This window comes from Osmerus eperlanus, chromosome 16 (assembly GCF_963692335.1).
Source record: "Osmerus eperlanus chromosome 16, fOsmEpe2.1, whole genome shotgun sequence".
Classification (NCBI taxonomy): domain Eukaryota; kingdom Metazoa; phylum Chordata; class Actinopteri; order Osmeriformes; family Osmeridae; genus Osmerus; species Osmerus eperlanus.
The window spans coordinates 5,184,957-5,202,807 of NC_085033.1; the positions used below are offsets into that span (position 1 = coordinate 5,184,957).

At 40.9% G+C, this 17,851-nt stretch overlaps 3 protein-coding genes across 4 annotated transcripts; 2 read left to right on the top strand and 1 right to left on the bottom strand.

The window, feature by feature from the left end:
* Positions 1–337: 337 nt before the first annotated feature.
* On the bottom strand, positions 338–7,491 carry vcpip1 (valosin containing protein (p97)/p47 complex interacting protein 1). The gene is made up of 3 exons (XM_062481166.1): positions 4,692–7,491; positions 3,444–3,530; positions 338–3,144 (listed from the first exon to the last, which is right to left on the bottom strand). The coding sequence occupies exons 1-3, from the start codon at positions 7,333–7,335 to the stop codon at positions 2,333–2,335; spliced, it is 3,543 nt and encodes a 1,180-aa protein (XP_062337150.1). The 5' UTR covers positions 7,336–7,491; the 3' UTR covers positions 338–2,332.
* Positions 7,492–7,988: 497 nt separating this feature from the next.
* On the top strand, positions 7,989–15,235 carry dnajc1 (DnaJ (Hsp40) homolog, subfamily C, member 1). Of its 2 annotated transcripts, none has more exons than XM_062481501.1 (12): positions 7,989–8,323; positions 9,408–9,509; positions 9,990–10,036; positions 10,362–10,527; positions 10,860–10,957; positions 11,075–11,168; positions 11,345–11,435; positions 11,565–11,731; positions 12,178–12,300; positions 12,764–12,812; positions 13,507–13,961; positions 14,128–15,235. In XM_062481501.1, exons 1-12 carry the CDS (start codon positions 8,168–8,170, stop codon positions 14,194–14,196), a joined length of 1,617 nt encoding a protein of 538 aa, XP_062337485.1. In that variant the 5' UTR covers positions 7,989–8,167; the 3' UTR covers positions 14,197–15,235. The 2 variants fall into 2 exon arrangements, with proteins under 2 accessions (XP_062337485.1, XP_062337486.1); XM_062481502.1 differs by having other exon boundaries at positions 7,990–8,323; positions 12,181–12,300.
* A 730-nt stretch (positions 15,236–15,965) lies between these two features.
* On the top strand, positions 15,966–17,845 carry nebl (nebulette). Its single transcript, XM_062481557.1, has 4 exons — positions 15,966–16,174; positions 16,459–16,553; positions 16,840–16,924; positions 17,596–17,845. The coding sequence occupies exons 1-4, from the start codon at positions 16,106–16,108 to the stop codon at positions 17,812–17,814; spliced, it is 468 nt and encodes a 155-aa protein (XP_062337541.1). The 5' UTR covers positions 15,966–16,105; the 3' UTR covers positions 17,815–17,845.
* Positions 17,846–17,851: the final 6 nt, after the last annotated feature.

Here is a 17,851-nt window from a genome sequence, read left to right on the forward strand (position 1 = left end):
GTAGAACATTGTGCTGATCAATGAACAGTGTTGTGGAAATGAAGACCCTGCAGAACAACTGAACTCAACCTTGCACCAAACCTTGCAGATATAAAATCGTATTAGAGATGGTATAATCTGGAAATTTGACAATGCTACCATGGTGGTCAACACTACCAAAAAAGAAGAGCCAACTTTAGCCTGGATGACTAATTACAGAACGCCAGCAACAATGTCTGAATTAATTGAAACACATAAATCTGCCCATAATAAACACATTCATCAACAGCATGCCTTCTAGCTATACTGAAAATGGAAAGTGCATTAGTGACAACAATACAACATCTTAAGTAATTCCTTTATTGTTGGGTTGATTATTATATAATTAATCACACATGCAAACAGCAATGGTGTAGCCGTGGTATCTCCAATCTTTTTTTATTAGCAAACAAGAGAAGTTAACAAAACAAAATGAAGGAACTGAACATCTCAAGTTTCTGTACAGATCAAAGTATACTACAATATATACTATTATAATACAACTGGCTTACAATACATGTAAATAAGTACAGCAGTCACAAAGAAACAAACTTCAAGTTTGTTGAATCAGTGTTAACCGAGTTAGGCAAGTTTCCTTGATTTTTTTCCTGACAATATCATTGACTATATTATGTATAGCTAGTATGTTCTGTATTGACATTCCCTCCTTTTCTAAAAGTGCTAAGCTTTAGAATTTATTCCACTGGAAAGAAAACCCTGTCACTTGGAGAGAAAAAAACCCCTGCAGTTTTCCAGAATAAGAAACCTTGCACAGAAGTCAGGCCCATATTGAGTAAGACTCAAGGATTTAAGGCCATAAACTGACGATGGCAGCCATGTCATTCAAGAGCAACGAGGAGTTTCGGAAAACAAAAAAATCTTGGGTTGGCAACACAAGTGTAAACTGACTGGCCATCGCGTCTCAATGGCCACTTTGAGTTTGAATATTATTGAGACTTCTGCTTTAAAATATTCAACCAATTTTTTGATTGAAATTCAGATAAACAAAGCAAGAGAGCTTTATTTTATAAATATAAGGAAAGAGAATGATGACGTTACAAGCTGAGAAGAAGGGATGTGAAGCGTGTCCTAGTTTTGTCTACAGTCTTACAATCAAATGCACTTAGATGAATCTGTGAACAACTCAACCCACAGTGAGATGCAGCACTCAGTTCAAGGCTAAGTGAGATCAAATGGACACAACACATCGTCTTTCAGGGATTCAGCAAGGGAGGTTCATCATCTCTGACTGATTTCCTATCGCACTTTGACAGCAATATCATATGTTTCCATACATTTACTCCTGAATGTTCTCTGGAGTCCTCTTTGGAGTAAGAATAACAACATGACATGGATCTTTAACCTGAAATGAGTTAAGAATTCTTTGACTAAAGTGAGTAAATATGTCATCCCCTGTATCCCATTTACTGTTCAAGCCACAAGAGTGAAAAACGAAAATTGACATTAGTAAGGTATCACTTACAATGACATTTTGTAAGATTATGCAAATGTATCTTAAAATTGCTTCCAACCGGCTACTTATTTAATCCTAGGCTATATTTTATTGAAAATATGCATCCGACTATGAAAATCAATACCAGACCAGTTGGTCTATAGCAGACAATTGGCTTGTAGAATACATTTCCACCAGAAATCTTTCCTATTAGTTATATATTCGTATTTAACATTGGATACAAAGACATTTCCTAACACACTTGCCGCTCGAAAAAACATTATATTGGAACAATTTGATAATTGCTTTAGGACATATGCTTAAGATTGTAAGTGTCTCTCCCTTAATTTGGAATCAAAGATTAGTCATTGGGAGAAACATTCAACCAACAAACAGTTTGGAATATTTCCCTCTTGCATGTATGCTTATACGCCAGTGAAGCAAAAAATGATGTGTGCGTTCATGTCGATGGTAGTGCGTGGTTGAAGCATGTTGGGTTTTTTTTGCGGACAGACATTACATTGCTGGAGTGGGGTGGGGGGAATCGTCTCCTCAAGCTCTGTCATACCCTTCATTATCTTAAGACGTGAAGAGCAGCTATCTACAGGAATGCATTTAACACACGAGAGAGACCAGCCTTGGACCTTGGTGCATGTTTCGTATAATAACATTTAGCCTGTCATCGAAAGGCAAAAATGGTCGAAACCTCTCTTTAGTCATGCAGTAATTACAACAGAAACACAAAGGATACCAAAGCCGTAGATACCACCTGAAGCATTTTCCCACAAACAGTAATGGCAACCAGTCAAACTGGGGGGTGATGTTACGGTATCATAATAGAGAAAACTAAGATAATTTCAATCAGGAATGATCCATTGGCTCCATCACATTTGTAGGCTCAGCATCCTGGCTATCCATTTCCTCCAGCTCTTCAGAGCTAGCATCTCTCCCTCCGGGCTTGGCTCCCACCTCCCTCTGTAGATGTTCCGCAGACACGTCCATAGATGAGAGCTCTGGGTTGGCCGTGCCTGACTGGGGAGCGGGTATCCTGGCCCCGCCTGTCCGCTCCACAGAGCCCCCAGGGGCTGCAGCGATGCTCTGCTGCTCCCTCAGGTGGCGGTCCATGGAGGCCTGGATGGAGGAGACCATTTCCTGTAGCTTTTTCCTCTGCTCCTCTATCATGTCAGGGTCCAGGTGTCGGCTGTCCTTCATGGTGACAAACCCAGGCGCCATGCGTACCAGCTCCTTGGTGGCGTCCTCAGGGATGTCCGAGAGGTCGGGGCCTTGGGACACACTGGCGCTTAGGTCCACGCCGCTGCTGTGCTGGCGAGTGATTGGCTTGTGCTCCGGGGGGGAGGAGCCAGGGGGAGCACTGCCCAGGGAGTGACCTTTCCCCTGGAAGGCCGTGACGTTCTGGAGCTGCTCCTTCTTGCGCACCACGCCGCCGCTGCCGAGACGTAGCAGGCTGTGGGATGGGCTCCCCTCGCGGCTCCTGGAAGTGGTCTCAGAGCGCAGCTGGACCAGGGCCTCCTTGACGAGGTCCTCCACGTCGGGGCCCACAGGGAAGTGTCCCGCGGTGTCAACGCACAGCTCCAGACGCTCCTCTGCAGCGTTGTAGACAAACGTCTTCCCGCTGAGGTGGGGCAAGGTGCAGTGCTTGCCGTCCAGCAGTCCTGCACGAGAAGGATTGTGAAAGGCTATAAATATACATTGTTACTTTGACAAATGTTAAGATAACCATGAATGTATTTCCACTAATAAAACGAATATTTGGTCTAAAAAATATCATGAACAAACAAGGCACCTCTCCCATAAACATGCACGTGCTGGGATACATTTGGAAGGCAAATCAAGTAAATATGAACTCCCTGTAATTGTATTATTTTTTACTAAATATAAATCTACAGCTATGATAAGGAAGTTGCGTTTAAAATCCCATTGTTGAGCCATGTCATAAAATATAGCAACATACCCATATCTTTCTTCACAATGTTGTAGAAAACTCCACCCTGCTGGAATAAGTGAGGCAGTTTCTTTGCATATGACCAGACATCCTCTCCTGCAAAGAAAGAACAAAAAACGGATATCATACCAGAACTCTACAATAAACAAAACATAGATCAAAATCATTATTATTGTTAATGTCACATAGTTGTTTGTGTATAGCAGTGTGGATAATAAGATGTTGAGGTCATGTACTTTATGCACACGCAAAGACAACCAAATGCTGTAATAAAATAATGTGCCCAGTCAGGGGGTGAGGAAGGATTAGATTGGCCCTGGAACATCTGACAATTCACAAGACATCCACTTTACAGATTAGCTACCAGCCATAACTTCACAAGCCATCAGCCTTCTAGTACTGTGGCATGGCAAAGCCTGGAGTACCTTCAGAGACCAGAGTTGCATTCAGGAGGGTTTTAGGTATTATTTGGCACACAAACACAGCTGACATGATCATCCTCTCATACTCTACCTGTCAATCACATCAGACCTGCAACTCTTGCCTAACCAAAACTATTCTTGAATGCTCCACCCAGCTGAATGCAACTTTCAACTCTGACCCTGTTGGCAGCCAAATGAGGGATGGGAGATGTGTCTGTGTCAGCAAATCCACATGGCTCTCTCTATTTCACTGCTAAACAAGTTGTAATATGGCCTTTAAAAACAATACTAATGATATAGCCTACATTAAGACCACTTTAGTTGATTATAATTCTATTGAGTGGGGGAAAAAAAGTGATTATCCTTAAAGATTGGACCTGGATCCATCCTTGGCAAGCTTGGCTCACTAGTCACTCAATACCTGTAGTTTGTTATTCATCCTGCCTCTTGTAACCAATCCAAGAACAGCATGCACTTATGCTGTGTGTAGTAGTTTGAGGCATCTCACACCTATCACATTCTGGATTATCTGAGATACTGGCCTTTATTGCTGACTGAATGATCTAATGGACATGAGCTATTGATTCTATGAGATAGTCTTGACAGTGAATGTATCTATCTAAAACAAATGTGCATCACCAATTCTACCACTGCTCTTAGGGTGAGTGACCTCATGCAGAATAACTAGGCTGCTAGATATCTAAAGCCATGACCTCATATCTTTTCAAATCATACCACACCTTTGTTACAGTAGGGCGAATCAGGAATGTGTGAATGTTCATGGCAGCAAAAATGCAAAGAGAAGTTCAATTCACAACCCCTTCCTCTTTCTTACCCATCAAGGTTGCTAGGAGGCAGAGAGAGGACATCTCAAGGTCGATGTTGTCTTGCAGCTCTCTGTTACTCGTTCTACTGGAAGTCACTGGATCATCGCTCTTCACAGAGTGGAGGGACGCATGTGAACTGGAAGCTCGAGGGACGGAGGAGGGGACCTCTGGTCCCCTCAGTATCTCCACCGTGACCCGGTCCCCATGCTGCAAGGCCACCGGCTCGTTCTCCTCCCCATCCTTAGGAGGGCAAAGTTCTTTAGGAGGAAACCCGTAGCGGATGCACTGCTGGGCTGGAGGGACAGCAAACTCTTTCGCGATGCTCTTCTGGAGCTCTGAAAAGGTGGTCTGGGCCTGGAGAGTCAGCATGGCTTGCCTGCCGTCACTGGTTGTCACGCGGAACTTCTTCTCTTTACTGGAGGTTGGGGAGAAGGAGGATTTGGTGGGAGTGGCTGGGGCAGAGGAAGAGGAACCTTCTGAAGCACCGCTTGGGGAAGATGGTCGACCCTGTCCCTTCTGTTCCTGCTTCAACTGGTCAGTCCTCCTCTTCTGGGCCACTGAGGCCTGTTCTCTGATGCTCTGCTGGAGGTTCCTTTCGGCCTTGCTCATGGTCAGCTCTTCTTTGTGGATAGTCTTTGCTTTCTGACCTGTGAGTATGATCTTGGTGGGCGGCTGATTGTCTACAGCCGCCTGCAGAGGGTCAACCCCATCGGTGAGCCTCTGGGCGTGCGCTCCGTCGATGGAAACCGGATTGTACTCGTCAGGGTTCTTTTTGGCAGTGTGATGCAAGATGGTGTTCACCACCTTCTGTACAAGGATCTCACTTCCAAACTCCCCCGGGAAATGTTTGGTGACAAGTTTCATGGCGACGTCATAGACATTGCTGTTCAGGGTGACGTCCACCTCATACTGGAACCAGTACACCGTCTCCCGCACAACACGTCCACCCCACTCCAGGGTGATGGGGAAGGCCTCTGGAAGATTATCATACTCCTTATTCTCCCAGAAGTGCTTGAACCCGCATCCACATTTCCCCCCCTGGGATCGAGTGTTTGTCCGGTCTCCGTCCAGATACACGATGGAGCCGTTGCCGTGGATGTGGCGCACTGATGTGCCGTGGCACCAGTTGCAGGTGTTTAGAGAGCTCAGCTTGTAGTCTGGAATGAGAACGTCCCTTTCTGGGTCGTAGGAGCAGACAACGTTGTTTAACGGGAAGCTGTAGTTCTTGTCAGGTCTCAGCTGCCCGTGAGTGGACTTTGCCAAGTTGTAGAGCTTGCCACCTGGCGCCAGCCACTCAGCTAGCACGTGGAGCTCTGAGAGGGCGTTGCAGATCAAGCAGCGGTGCAGACGGTTTTCCATGACAGATTTCTTGGCCGCCTCCGTCACCTCCTCCGGTTGAACTCCAATCACACCCGTCCGTCTGTAAACGTACTGGTGCACATCAGCCACCAAGGCGGGGTGGATGCCGTGCTTCTCCATGAAGATCTCCTCCATGGCGTTGACCAGTCTCATTACGTACTTGTCTTGCAAGCTCCTGTCTCCTCCAATCACACAGCTTCCGTCTTGTTCCAGCTTGATGTACTTCTTGATGAGCTCCTGTGGCACTCCCCATGCCTTGGGGAGAAGCCTGGCCGGCAACTTGGGAACCACTGTATTCTTGATTCCCACTAGAGGGATGTAGTGGTTCCTCCCTGAGCTACTCCATGCGATGCAGATGGGCTTGTTGAACTTTCCGTCTTTCCCCTTACAGTGCTCTTCTGGCACTAGACCTGGAAGAAAAGTTGCAGAGTAATCCCCAGAGCTCCTCATTCCACTCAGTGAATCTAACAAGATTATGGGGCGGTGTAGTACATTTGCCAAGCCAAATATGTGAATGTTTCGTAGTCCCAGTGGCACACCTTCTGGTGGGATAAACAGAGGGTCACATTCGTTGATGATGTCCTCCCATTCAGCAGCATCAATAAAATCCTGGAAGAGAGCCTTGTAGCGATCAAGGTTTTGCTTGAAGTTTTGTTTCAAGTTCTCTCTTAAGGCATGCCAAAACAATTCTCTGCCTACCAGTGCCCTGGACACAGCATGGACCAGACAGTGTCCATCTCCATCCACATGCACGGGAATAAAACATTCTCTATTGCTGTTGGCTTTTTTTATCTCCTCCAAAGTGTCATGGAGGTAGATCAGGCTGCCTGACCTGTCCTTGCCATAGCCGACGGTGGAGACATGCTCTTGTTCGATTAGAAAAGCCCTGTCCCCTAAGAGTGAGCAGTCGAACATCTCTCCTTGGTTCATTTCCCTTAGTAATTTCGCTTTGCCCGACTGCTTATCCATTCCATACCTAGTTAGAATAGGAGATAGTAACTTGCAATGGTAATTTGAAAGCCCCATTACTTTAACCAACTCCGTTCCCTTTTTCGGGGCTCCAGTGACACCGAGGAGAGCATTTCTAAGCAGATTGTGCAGCACAACGTCTGGATCAGTTACTTCTTCCACATTTAAAAGATTCTTCTGTTCGTGGCGTTGGCCACACTCAGTGCATTCGATGCTAATTGAGCCGTAAGCAGGGAAGAATAGCCTCGCCTGGCATTTTGGGTCTGGGCAAGTACCAGACAAAATACGCTTGTCCTTCTTCTTGGAGCCTTGTAGCATTGACATTTTGGAAAATAAAACTACACTATGTAACAACCTTACAAAACCATTATGGTTTAATCGACAGAGAACTATCAAATTCGCCTTCACTTACGTAGCTAGCTTGTTACTTACTAGCGGAATAACAGAATAAAAACACGGAAGCAGTCCGTTTTTCTCAGTCGGACTGTGTGTTGCGATACGTAATTCGCAGTGGATCGTGGTACCTGTAGTTTGGTTGACTGTGCTTTAAGTGCAGCTAGTTATTTAATTGTATGTTTTGTATAAAACAATTATTTGAACATGTTAATGATTTCATAATATTCCTCTATATTGTACTATTGCGAATAATTGTGTGGTTTTGTCTCACAATGGTCTGATGGTGTATATCTAGAATCAGATGTTTAACTACAAGAGCCACAATGCAACATTTCAAGGGTTTGTTTTCAGCAATTTAACCGGAAGACGGATTAATTTACTCTCTCCATTTTCGTCAAAGAAAAACACATATGACAACATAACAGATAAAGTCCAGTCGGAAGAGGGAAAATATTACGATTAAAAGTTTTGACCTTCAGAGTGCTATTTCTTCAGACAGCATAAACAAAGTCACATTATTAACATGTATGCATTTATTTATTGGGAGCGCCACTTTTACTTTGAAAAACCATGGAACGGTGGCTTAGGCAGTAAAACTCAGTCTAGACCCGGAAGTACTCTCTCAGTGTAGCTGGCAACATAGATTTCTCGCCATAGAATATAGCATTTCGTTCCTTACTTACAAACCTATTTAACATTTTAAACACACGAGTTGTCAGCTATCCATTTTCATTGAGCCACCATTATTTGAAGCATCACAATGTACGCAGCATTGAAGGATCTTAAGGTTTTCTTGGCGTTCAGTATTCTCTTTACTTTTTCAGTTCCCATTTGCGCGTGGGATACCGATCTTGAGCTTTTTGATCTTGTAGAAGAAATTCCCCAATCTTTTTACGAATTCCTGTCGGTGGAGCAGGTGAGTTGAAACCTTGAACTTGGTAGCAGCCCCTAACGAGCTTGCATATGTGTTGCTTGCAATTGAACAAGGCAGACTAACAAAAAACCTACACTCGCAAAACTGCCGTATTGCGTTATTTGCAACCTCATATATACATCTAAAATAATAACACAGTACAGTTGGTCACGGCTGAATTAAACCGTAGAGGTGTCAGATAGTAAGTCATTTGGTTGTCTGTAATGATGTAAAAAAAATTGCAATAATCATTGCATTTCATGCCGCTTTTAGTCAACCTTTGGTAGACGCCATAACAAACATAACATATGGCACAGTTGAAGGGAAATTGTAATCTACTGTTATTTTTAGTTTTGCTGTAAAGTTATAGCCTATTGTAAAATAAATGTTACATATATGATCTAAAACTAGCAAACCTTAATCCCACATCGCTAGAGCACGTTCGTCCCATTGCTTTCACGCATCTCCAAGCTCTAGAAGGACACGTGTCAAAAAGGTAACGGGAAGATTTGCTTGGAAATATTATTTTTACCTGTGTACGTCCAAACAGGTTTCGAAAGGCCCACACCGAATACGTTTGAATTCGTGACTACATAAAGTTCACATTGTTAAAATGTGAGCGTGCATGCCCTGTCACCCCAGTAAAAAGAAACAAAAAGTAAAAACGATCAAATGCGTGTAAGATCCATTACCTCCACTGCTGGGGAAAAAGGAAATACATTAATTTATTTGAGTTTTTTTGTGCAAAAAGTGTCCTTAGAAGCTTTGGGTGATTGCACATGACTACATCAAATGTATTGTTAGTCTGGACTCATTCATTTTAAAAAGTGCACTCATGAGCATATTTTTCACTGATGGGAGGACAAATACTCCTTCTTGGAATAATCAGGGAAATGCATCCAGTTGGAACCCTGATATGGTGTGTCATCCTAAAGCGAATCAAACCGGATTTAAGCTAGGAAGGCTGTTTTTAATCGTTTTCTTTGAATCTCTAGGGCTGTATTGCACTGGCTGGTAGATAAAGTAGTATGTTGCAGCTAACAGATCTGTTAGTCTTTTAATGTATTCACGTTTTTTTCTGATGTAGGATGCATCATCAGCAGACATCAGAAAGGCATATCGCAGGCTGTCTCTTACTCTACATCCGGACAAGAACAAAGACGAAAATGCCGAGACACAGTTCAGACAGGTAAGACTTAAAAAACAATAATAAAAAAAAGCAATAGGGTGAAAGCTGACCTTAGAAAATACATTTCTTAATTGGGAAGTTTTGACAATGCAACTGTTAAAGAAGATTCATTTATGATATTTGTTTTGTTTCTGTACTGTGTAGTAGAAGGTTGCAATGTTTTTCAATGTATCTTCAGAGAAAATCCATTTGCTCCTGTGAGAACTAGCTGCCTGCTTTTAAAATATGAACAGACTGTCCATGACCTTTAAGAATGACCTTTAAAACTTTAAAAAATATATTAAAAGAAAAAGGTAGCTGGTTGCATATTTCTCACTTATTTGAAAGTTATTCCCATGATAGGTATTTTGGAAAATGTACTTGTGCTGTATAATAAATAATGCTGGGAATGTAAAATTGTCTTTGTTGCTAGTCTGAAATAGTTGCTGTTCTGTAACTCTTAATTGTCTCATGTGTTACTGGTCATCTTTTCTCCTGTAGCTAGTGTCCATCTACGAGGTACTTAAAGATGAGGAGAGGAGACAGAGGTGAGAAGTCCTATTTTTCTTAAAATTACTTTGCCAATGTACACATGTTCATACTATATGAATTCCATGTGTTTGGCAAATATGCAGCAACTATAAAATAGATTATATCGCATACGTATATGTGAAAATAAGGTGTTTTTCTCTGCTTGGGTTAAAGGACTGAAACTTTATACATTATGATCTTTCAATTTTTACCTAATTAAATATCATGTTTGAAATATCTGTATAACTAGTTGACCTCAGCTGAGATACACTCTCAGCTGTAACATCCTTTCTCTCTCCCTTTAACAACTCATAAAACAGTCCTTTTTGTGTTTCCCTAAAGCTATAATGACATCCTTGTCAATGGCCTACCAGACTGGAGACAACCAGTATTCTACTATAGACGAGTCAGAAAGATGAGCAATGGGGAGCTGGGTTTCCTGCTGTTCCTTATCCTAACAGTGGGACATTATGCTGTGATCTGGTCAATCTACCTGGAGAAGCAACTGGTGAGAGAACCTTGTCAGCTCTGCTTTCAACACTTTAAGGTTGTGACCTATCATGGCAATTTTGGTTTTGTAGATTAAATATCATAAATGATCATGATCACTGTAACATCTGGCGCACACATGACGTCTCTTCACATTTTCTTGTGAATAATCCAAGAGATGTAGCTGGAAATTGTCATGTGCTATGAGTGGGCCTGGGAAAAGATCAAACACAATAATACTCCATGCTATACTGTAATGTATTTATATAATAAGATTGTATCCAGAACGTTTTTGCAAGAACACGTCCCACACAGGTCAAGCTCAATCATTCTGTAATTTTTCATCTGCAGGATGAACTTCTGAGTAAGAAAAAAAAGGAGAAAAAGAAAAAGTTGAACAGCAAGAGTGCGGATGAATCAAAGTGTATAGGTCAGGATAAGGCAGAGAGGTAAGTCGAAAATCGTATTTATTTAATGCACATTTTCTTAGAAGTGCGATTTGAATGTATGTATGTTATAGTATGTTATACATATATATATTCTTCCATACATTTTTGTCGTTACAGATGCCAAGATAAACCTCATTGGCAGGATATCTTGCCTCTTAAGTTGAGCATCTGGCTGTATTTGTCACTCAAGTCCCTTCCACAAGCCATCCAGGTAGAAAAAATACTACAAATACATACCTGTAAAGGTTTATTTATTTACTTGATATCTAATAAGCATGCATACCATCTGACAACTATAAGGATACTGAACCAGATGAAGGAGGAAGATTGTTTATATATTATAAGCAACTGTTGATACCAATCATACTCGAAATGTCTGTGTTTTAGGACATGAAACAGTATTATGAAGACTACAAGCAGATGAAGATTGAAGAGAAAGAGGAGGCTCAAGCTATGGCGGAACAAGAGACGACACAGAGTAATTAGCATTACATTATTCATTTTACATTTGACTATAACAATGTGGTTAAAGAAAATGCATGAATGGGACAAATGTATTTGTATCTTGTTTATTTCAGTTTATATTCATTTATTACCTGTCCCACAGAAGAGAAGCGACCCAAAGTGAAGAAACCAAAATTTGAATTCCCTGTGTATGAGCCAGCTATAATGGACACCGGGTTCCTTCCATCTTATGATCAGGGCACCTCAATTGAAGAGATAGAGGATCAGATGGATCATTGGCTTGATGACAGCAAGTCCGAGAAGAAGAAGGTGATCTGTTCATATTTTTTCCAACCAGTGTCTTTTTTGCACATAACACAGGGACATCAACCTGAAAAGGGTTGGTTAAAAACAACTGTCCAGAAAAGTGGGAATTGCCAGTTAAGAAGCAAGCTCATTCTAGATGTGGCCAGCCGTGGTATCTTCTTGCTGTATAGTCACAGAAAAGGCAAAGACGGTTGTGATTATATGCAACAGCAGCAGGTCATTTTGTTGCCCTTTGGCCCAACAGCTACCAATAGGCATCGTTAAGCACAACATTCCTGTTCATTAGCATGCCAGCCAAATGATCTGTTGTCATACTATAGACCCGTTGAAAATGTTTCACTGTTGTGGTATCATGATAAAATGCCTTTGGAAATGAGTCAGACCACATTATTTTCACATTTTGTTGTGTCATACCTACCACAAAGCTCACTAGAGGTATTTTTATTCAGCAGACACCCGAGTGGACAGAAGAGGACATCAGTCTGCTGACACGGAGTATGGCCAAGTTCCCTGGAGGAACGCCTGGTCGCTGGGAAAAAATTGCCCACGAACTTGGAAGATCAGTGACAGAGGTAAGTCTATACTACTACATTACTCGACTGCAGTATAGTGGCAGGATTTTAATATTTATATCTGGAACCACAAGCCATGATGTCAACTAAGATTTAGAGCAACAAGCCTTCCACCGATGCTGAGCCTAACCTTTTTGAGGACAGGCCCTGGAAGTAAATGTTATTATTAATTTGACTCCACTAATTCATCAGGGTTGATTCACATTCAGTAAAAGAAAGCAGTGGAATATAGCCTAGGATACCATAGATTAAACAGTACTGTGCAAATGAAACTCACCTTCTCTTAACAAGGTAATTTTTATGACACTTAAGGAGCCTCCACATGATGCCACTAGCACATCATGTAGCAGCCTACAGCATGTTCCACATTACGTACCATCATATAGTGGGGCACCTTTTTTGTAGTATGTCCGTGACATAAGAGTCTGACATTAATTATATGGAAACTATACATCTACTACAGGTTACAACAAAGGTCAAACAAGTTAAAGATTGTGTTACCAACACCTCAGGTAAGACAGTTGTTTTATTTTCCTTTTTGGATCCTGGCTCAATTACAGCATGGATTTGTGTGTGTGTGTGTGTGTGTGTGTGTGTGTGTGTGTGTGTGTGTGTGTGTGTGTGTGTGTGTGTGTGTGTGTGTGTGTGTGTGTGTGTGTGTGTGTGTGTGTGTGTGTGTGTGTGTGTGTGTGTGTGTGTGTGTGTGTGTGTGTGTGTGTGTGTGTGTGTGTGTGTGTGTGTGTGGAGAGCAATAAATATGTTTATATCCTTGAGTAATTGTGCAACAATGTTGTATAATCCATATAATACATGACATTTGATTTTACATTTTATTCAACAAGCAGATTTCTGAAATGATTGAATACTTAAATTAACTTGGAAAAACACAAAATATATTGGATTTAGTGATACATTTATTCAGAATACCTGATTTAATTCAACCACAAGCCCAAGAAAAAAATGGGGGGAGGGGGGTACATAGGAATGAGATATATCTGGTTGAACAAGAGCTGACTCAAAGGTGGATGTGGTCTTATTCATTGCCTTTTGGAAAATACATATTGCTTACCCAATTCATTATGTCTATCAGCATCAGAAAAAATCATTCAAAACAATCCAAACCTTTCATCCCACATAGATATGAAGCCTTTAGCTATCTGCGATTTTAGACTTAAAAACTAACCGTGTTCTACATTTTCAATGCAGGATTGGTGAAGTTATCTGAGCTCAAGGGAACTTGTACCACAGGAAAAGCCACCAGAGTAGTGTCTGGAACGGTACCTGACAGCCTCATCACCCAGAGAGACAACTCTGAGGCCTTTGACCCAGAGGCCACTTCAGGGGCCACAGAGCCATGTGACATGGATGATGCGGAGGGTGCCCAGGCCCTCAGGAGGCGACCCAGAAAGACTGGGAGTGACGTGGGGGAGTCCAAGGTTAAGAATCGCAGACAGAAGGACTTCGACCCAGCAGCAGTTGAAGACAGTGAGGATGAGCAAAGTCCACAAACCCACCAGGCACTCAGGGAGAAATCTGCCACAGCTGATGATGTGTGGACCCAGAATCAACAGAAACTTCTAGAGTTGGCCCTTCAGCAATACCCACGTGGCACATCTGAACGCTGGGACAAGATTGCCATGGTGGTCCCTGGAAAACGAAAGGTCAAATACCCCTTTACTGTCTGTCTGTCAACCTTTAATATACCCAAGGGACTTGACTTTAATGGACAAATACTAACCTCTCAATAATGCATAGAATTTAAAACATTGTTAGTATTTGATCTTGAATGGTGGCTTAAATTCACAACTTTTTCCCTTTTCTTTTCAGGAGGAGTGTATGATCCGTTACAAACTTTTGGCAGAGCTTGTGCAGAAAAGAAAACAAGCCAAGAGCTAACTCTCCCAAGATAGTTATTTTCATTTTGCTGTTAGACTTTCTGATGTTCACATCAAACCTCAGGTCTTTTACTTCCTTCAAAACTATTGGACCTGTATACATGAAAGTAGTTCAATATGCATATCATATTGAAGGACTTCCAAATGCTTACACCATGGTCAGCTGTCATGTCACTGAGAGGTAGAGAGAAAGACTGGGAACACTTTTAACTACTCAAAACATGTATGGTAAGAAAATGTATGGAAGTGGAACAGTCAACTGAATTTTCTCGATATAAGTATTTCAAATGTTTGGCTTCATGGGATTGTGGGAGAAGAAAGCATGTTTCTCAATGTAATCCAGCAATAGCCGCCTTGCTTGAGTAAAGTATAGAGAAGCTAGAACATGGCATCTGATACTCCCCAAAACAACATTTAAATTAACAGCATGACTTCTGTAATCTTTGTAGCAAAATCTGGGAATCCAAATGCACAATTGAATAATCTGTGCAGTGCTCGAGTGTTAAGATGTAATCTGATTATACAGTAGCAGGTGCTTGCAGTGAAATATACTCTAGATATTTTACCTGATTAGATGTGCTTCAGGTTTTCCCAGGTAGACTACTGATGGCAAAGTATGTGTAAAAATGTGTGTTAATGCTATGCCCCAGCATTACATACTTTCCTTAAGCAAGGCAGTTATTTCAGTGTTTATGGATGGGTTATGCAAAAAAAGATTTGTCATAAATCTCTAAATGCAAATGTTACACTTCCAGTAAGTGCCCAAACAGTCTAAATGTTTAAAATCCTTTAATAACCCCAAAACATGGGTGACACAAAGGGAATAAAGGAAGTCTGGATGTATATTTGATTTACTCATGAACAGTTATGTGCCTTAGCTCTGCCCAAAGCATGCCACCCAACCCTCCATGATCTGTCATAAAGTGCACCAACACAATGAAACGCTTGTCAGTACTCAAAAAAATCTGACTTGCCATTTTATTTACAATAATGTATTGTACTGCTTATGTTTTATGTTTTTAAATAAATGGTTATGCGCATTTCAATTGTCACACATTAGTTACTGATACATATACGTGTGTGTATATAACACTGAGGATGAGTTGAGGATATAATGACAATGAGGTTAAAGAGCAGACTAAACTTTCTATTTAAGGTATTTTGATTCATATTGGATGAACTGTTAAGTTGATACTTGACAATAAGTAGACTTGAACTACCATGTAACTACATAGTAATGCCTGTAGGAGCAACATTGAAGTTACATAATGTAGAAACTGCTAAGTAGATGGATGGTATTACGGTTCAACAGACGTTATTGACCAAATGAAAATTGGTATGGGGGAGGTTGACTACAAGGATATGTGGATTCTGACATTGATCTTGTTTTGGTTACAAACATCAGCAGCCATATTGCCACATCCACTTCCCCTCTACTCTGTACAGTAGGCTACCAAGTCCTGTTGTAATACCCTTAACGTTAATGTAACTACAATGATATTACTATTAGTATTTCTGTGTAGTTACATGGTAATTAATCTACACTTAATGTTAGATGTTACCCTGTTGAACAATGTACAATAAAGTAATCATATTTAATAATTGGTAGCATATCCTTTGAATGAATTAAAAAGGACTATAATATTGTGCCCAAAACATAAAATTAGTGACTCACTCTCATTCGGTACAATGTCTGGGCAGGGTGAAATGCTTAGTGTTGGTTGTTTGGTATCCTCCCACCATTGAGCAGCTTTGGTAGTCCTCCAAGAATCAAAACACATGCTGATAAACATACTGTTGTGGACTGCAAGACACATTCAGCTATCCGACTGAAGTTTACGGTTCAATGTTTTTGAACAACTTTTATACGTATTTCACAATTTGATTCTTAAGATACTTGGTTGTAAAATATGAATCCTCATTGTGCAAGATGTGGGAAAATTGTTTATGTGACGGAAAAAGTGAACTGCTTGGATAAGGTAAGGCTTGTCAGTCTCTATACACGTACACAGCATATTAGTTACAATGTATTCTATTGACTGTATTCTGAAGATTTCCAGTCAGCAATGTTAACAAGTACTTTGTAGCTGAATGTGTTGCAGGTTTCCCATGCTTTATAACTGGGTGGTTCACAGACAATGAGATCTCAATCACCATACACCTACACATGGCAGTCTAGACAAAATGGTGATGGTAAATACATACATGTTTACCACTGAGATTCCTACAGCTACTTGGTTACTACTTGGCCTTTTTTATCCAGATTTGGCATAAAGGATGTTTCCACTGTGAGGTGTGCAGAATGACTCTAAATATGAAGAACTACAAAGGCTATGAGAAGAAGCCCTATTGTAATGCGTGAGTATTATTTTAAACAGTTTCCTGCTTAGTAAATGTTGAATTGTAATAAAGAAATAAAAATTAGTTATATCCAATAATAGACGTAGATTTACATTTGATAGATATACAGTACGTTCTCAAATAATTGGGTGAATACTGGACCCATTTTGTGGCTCATGTTAAGTAATTTGTGAATACAACAGGGAAATATTTGGCTGTAAGTTAATTTCATAAGAGTTTAATCAACCGAACGAATAACATTAAATGTTTGTATTTCTCACAATCATTCCTGATTTCATAAAAGGCATTATCCAAAGCAATCATTTACCATTGTTGCGGACACTCCTGAGAACCTCCGACTGAGACAGCAAAGTATGCTTCAGAGCCAGGTATTTTGTAACTTTGGCGTGAACCTTGCATTATACATGAACCATGCTAAAAATATGAACTTAGAAAGATTTCAAATAGTCAAGATTTGAAATGTCTGTTTATTAGACTAGACTAAAAATGAGCACTACAAGGCTACAAATGGCTAATGAGACAAAAATGTGACATATTGTAAAATGGTGTGACACTGAGGTAAGCATTGTAAGAAGGAACTAGATCCAGAAGGATCCCCATGGCTTCTCCACCTGTCACTGCAGCACTGCTGCCACCTCTCCTAAGGGTTCCTGGCAACCACCACATTCATTTTCAATTTACCATACAGGAAGCAGTTATTTTGTTCTCATGGAATAGTCTAGTCTCAAACATTTTAACATTTATTTAAAACAAATGTTAGCAGATACCATTGAATTATATGGTAGCTATGTATGGTGCATCTAAATTTATAGCAAGTAGATATAAAATCTCTGATTAAGGTAAATCAAACAGACATCTTTGATATTGCAGCAGCAGAAAATTGAGGTGAAGTTGACCTGTCTTTAAGTCACATAGCTGATCAAACCTGACTTGTATTTTTGGAGGGGAAAATACTGTAACATAACATATGGCATGGTCATAACTAAATGTTAAAAATAATTTTAAAAAAATAATTCTAACAGATAATTCTAAATTTCAGGTGAAATACCGCAAAGATTACGAGGGAATGGGCTCACAAGGTGTCACTCAGGGAGGCTACGCTCAGTCTCAAGTGTGGCAGGACAACAAGACATCTGAGCACCCGGCACACAAACGTGTGCACCAATACATCATGGAAATGGCCCACAGGCCAGGCATCATCGTAGGTGGGCATCCTCCATTATTGTTACCATTTTATAATACTGTACACTTAAGGTAAGCAGGATGCTCTTCAGCATCATTATACATTCCCCACT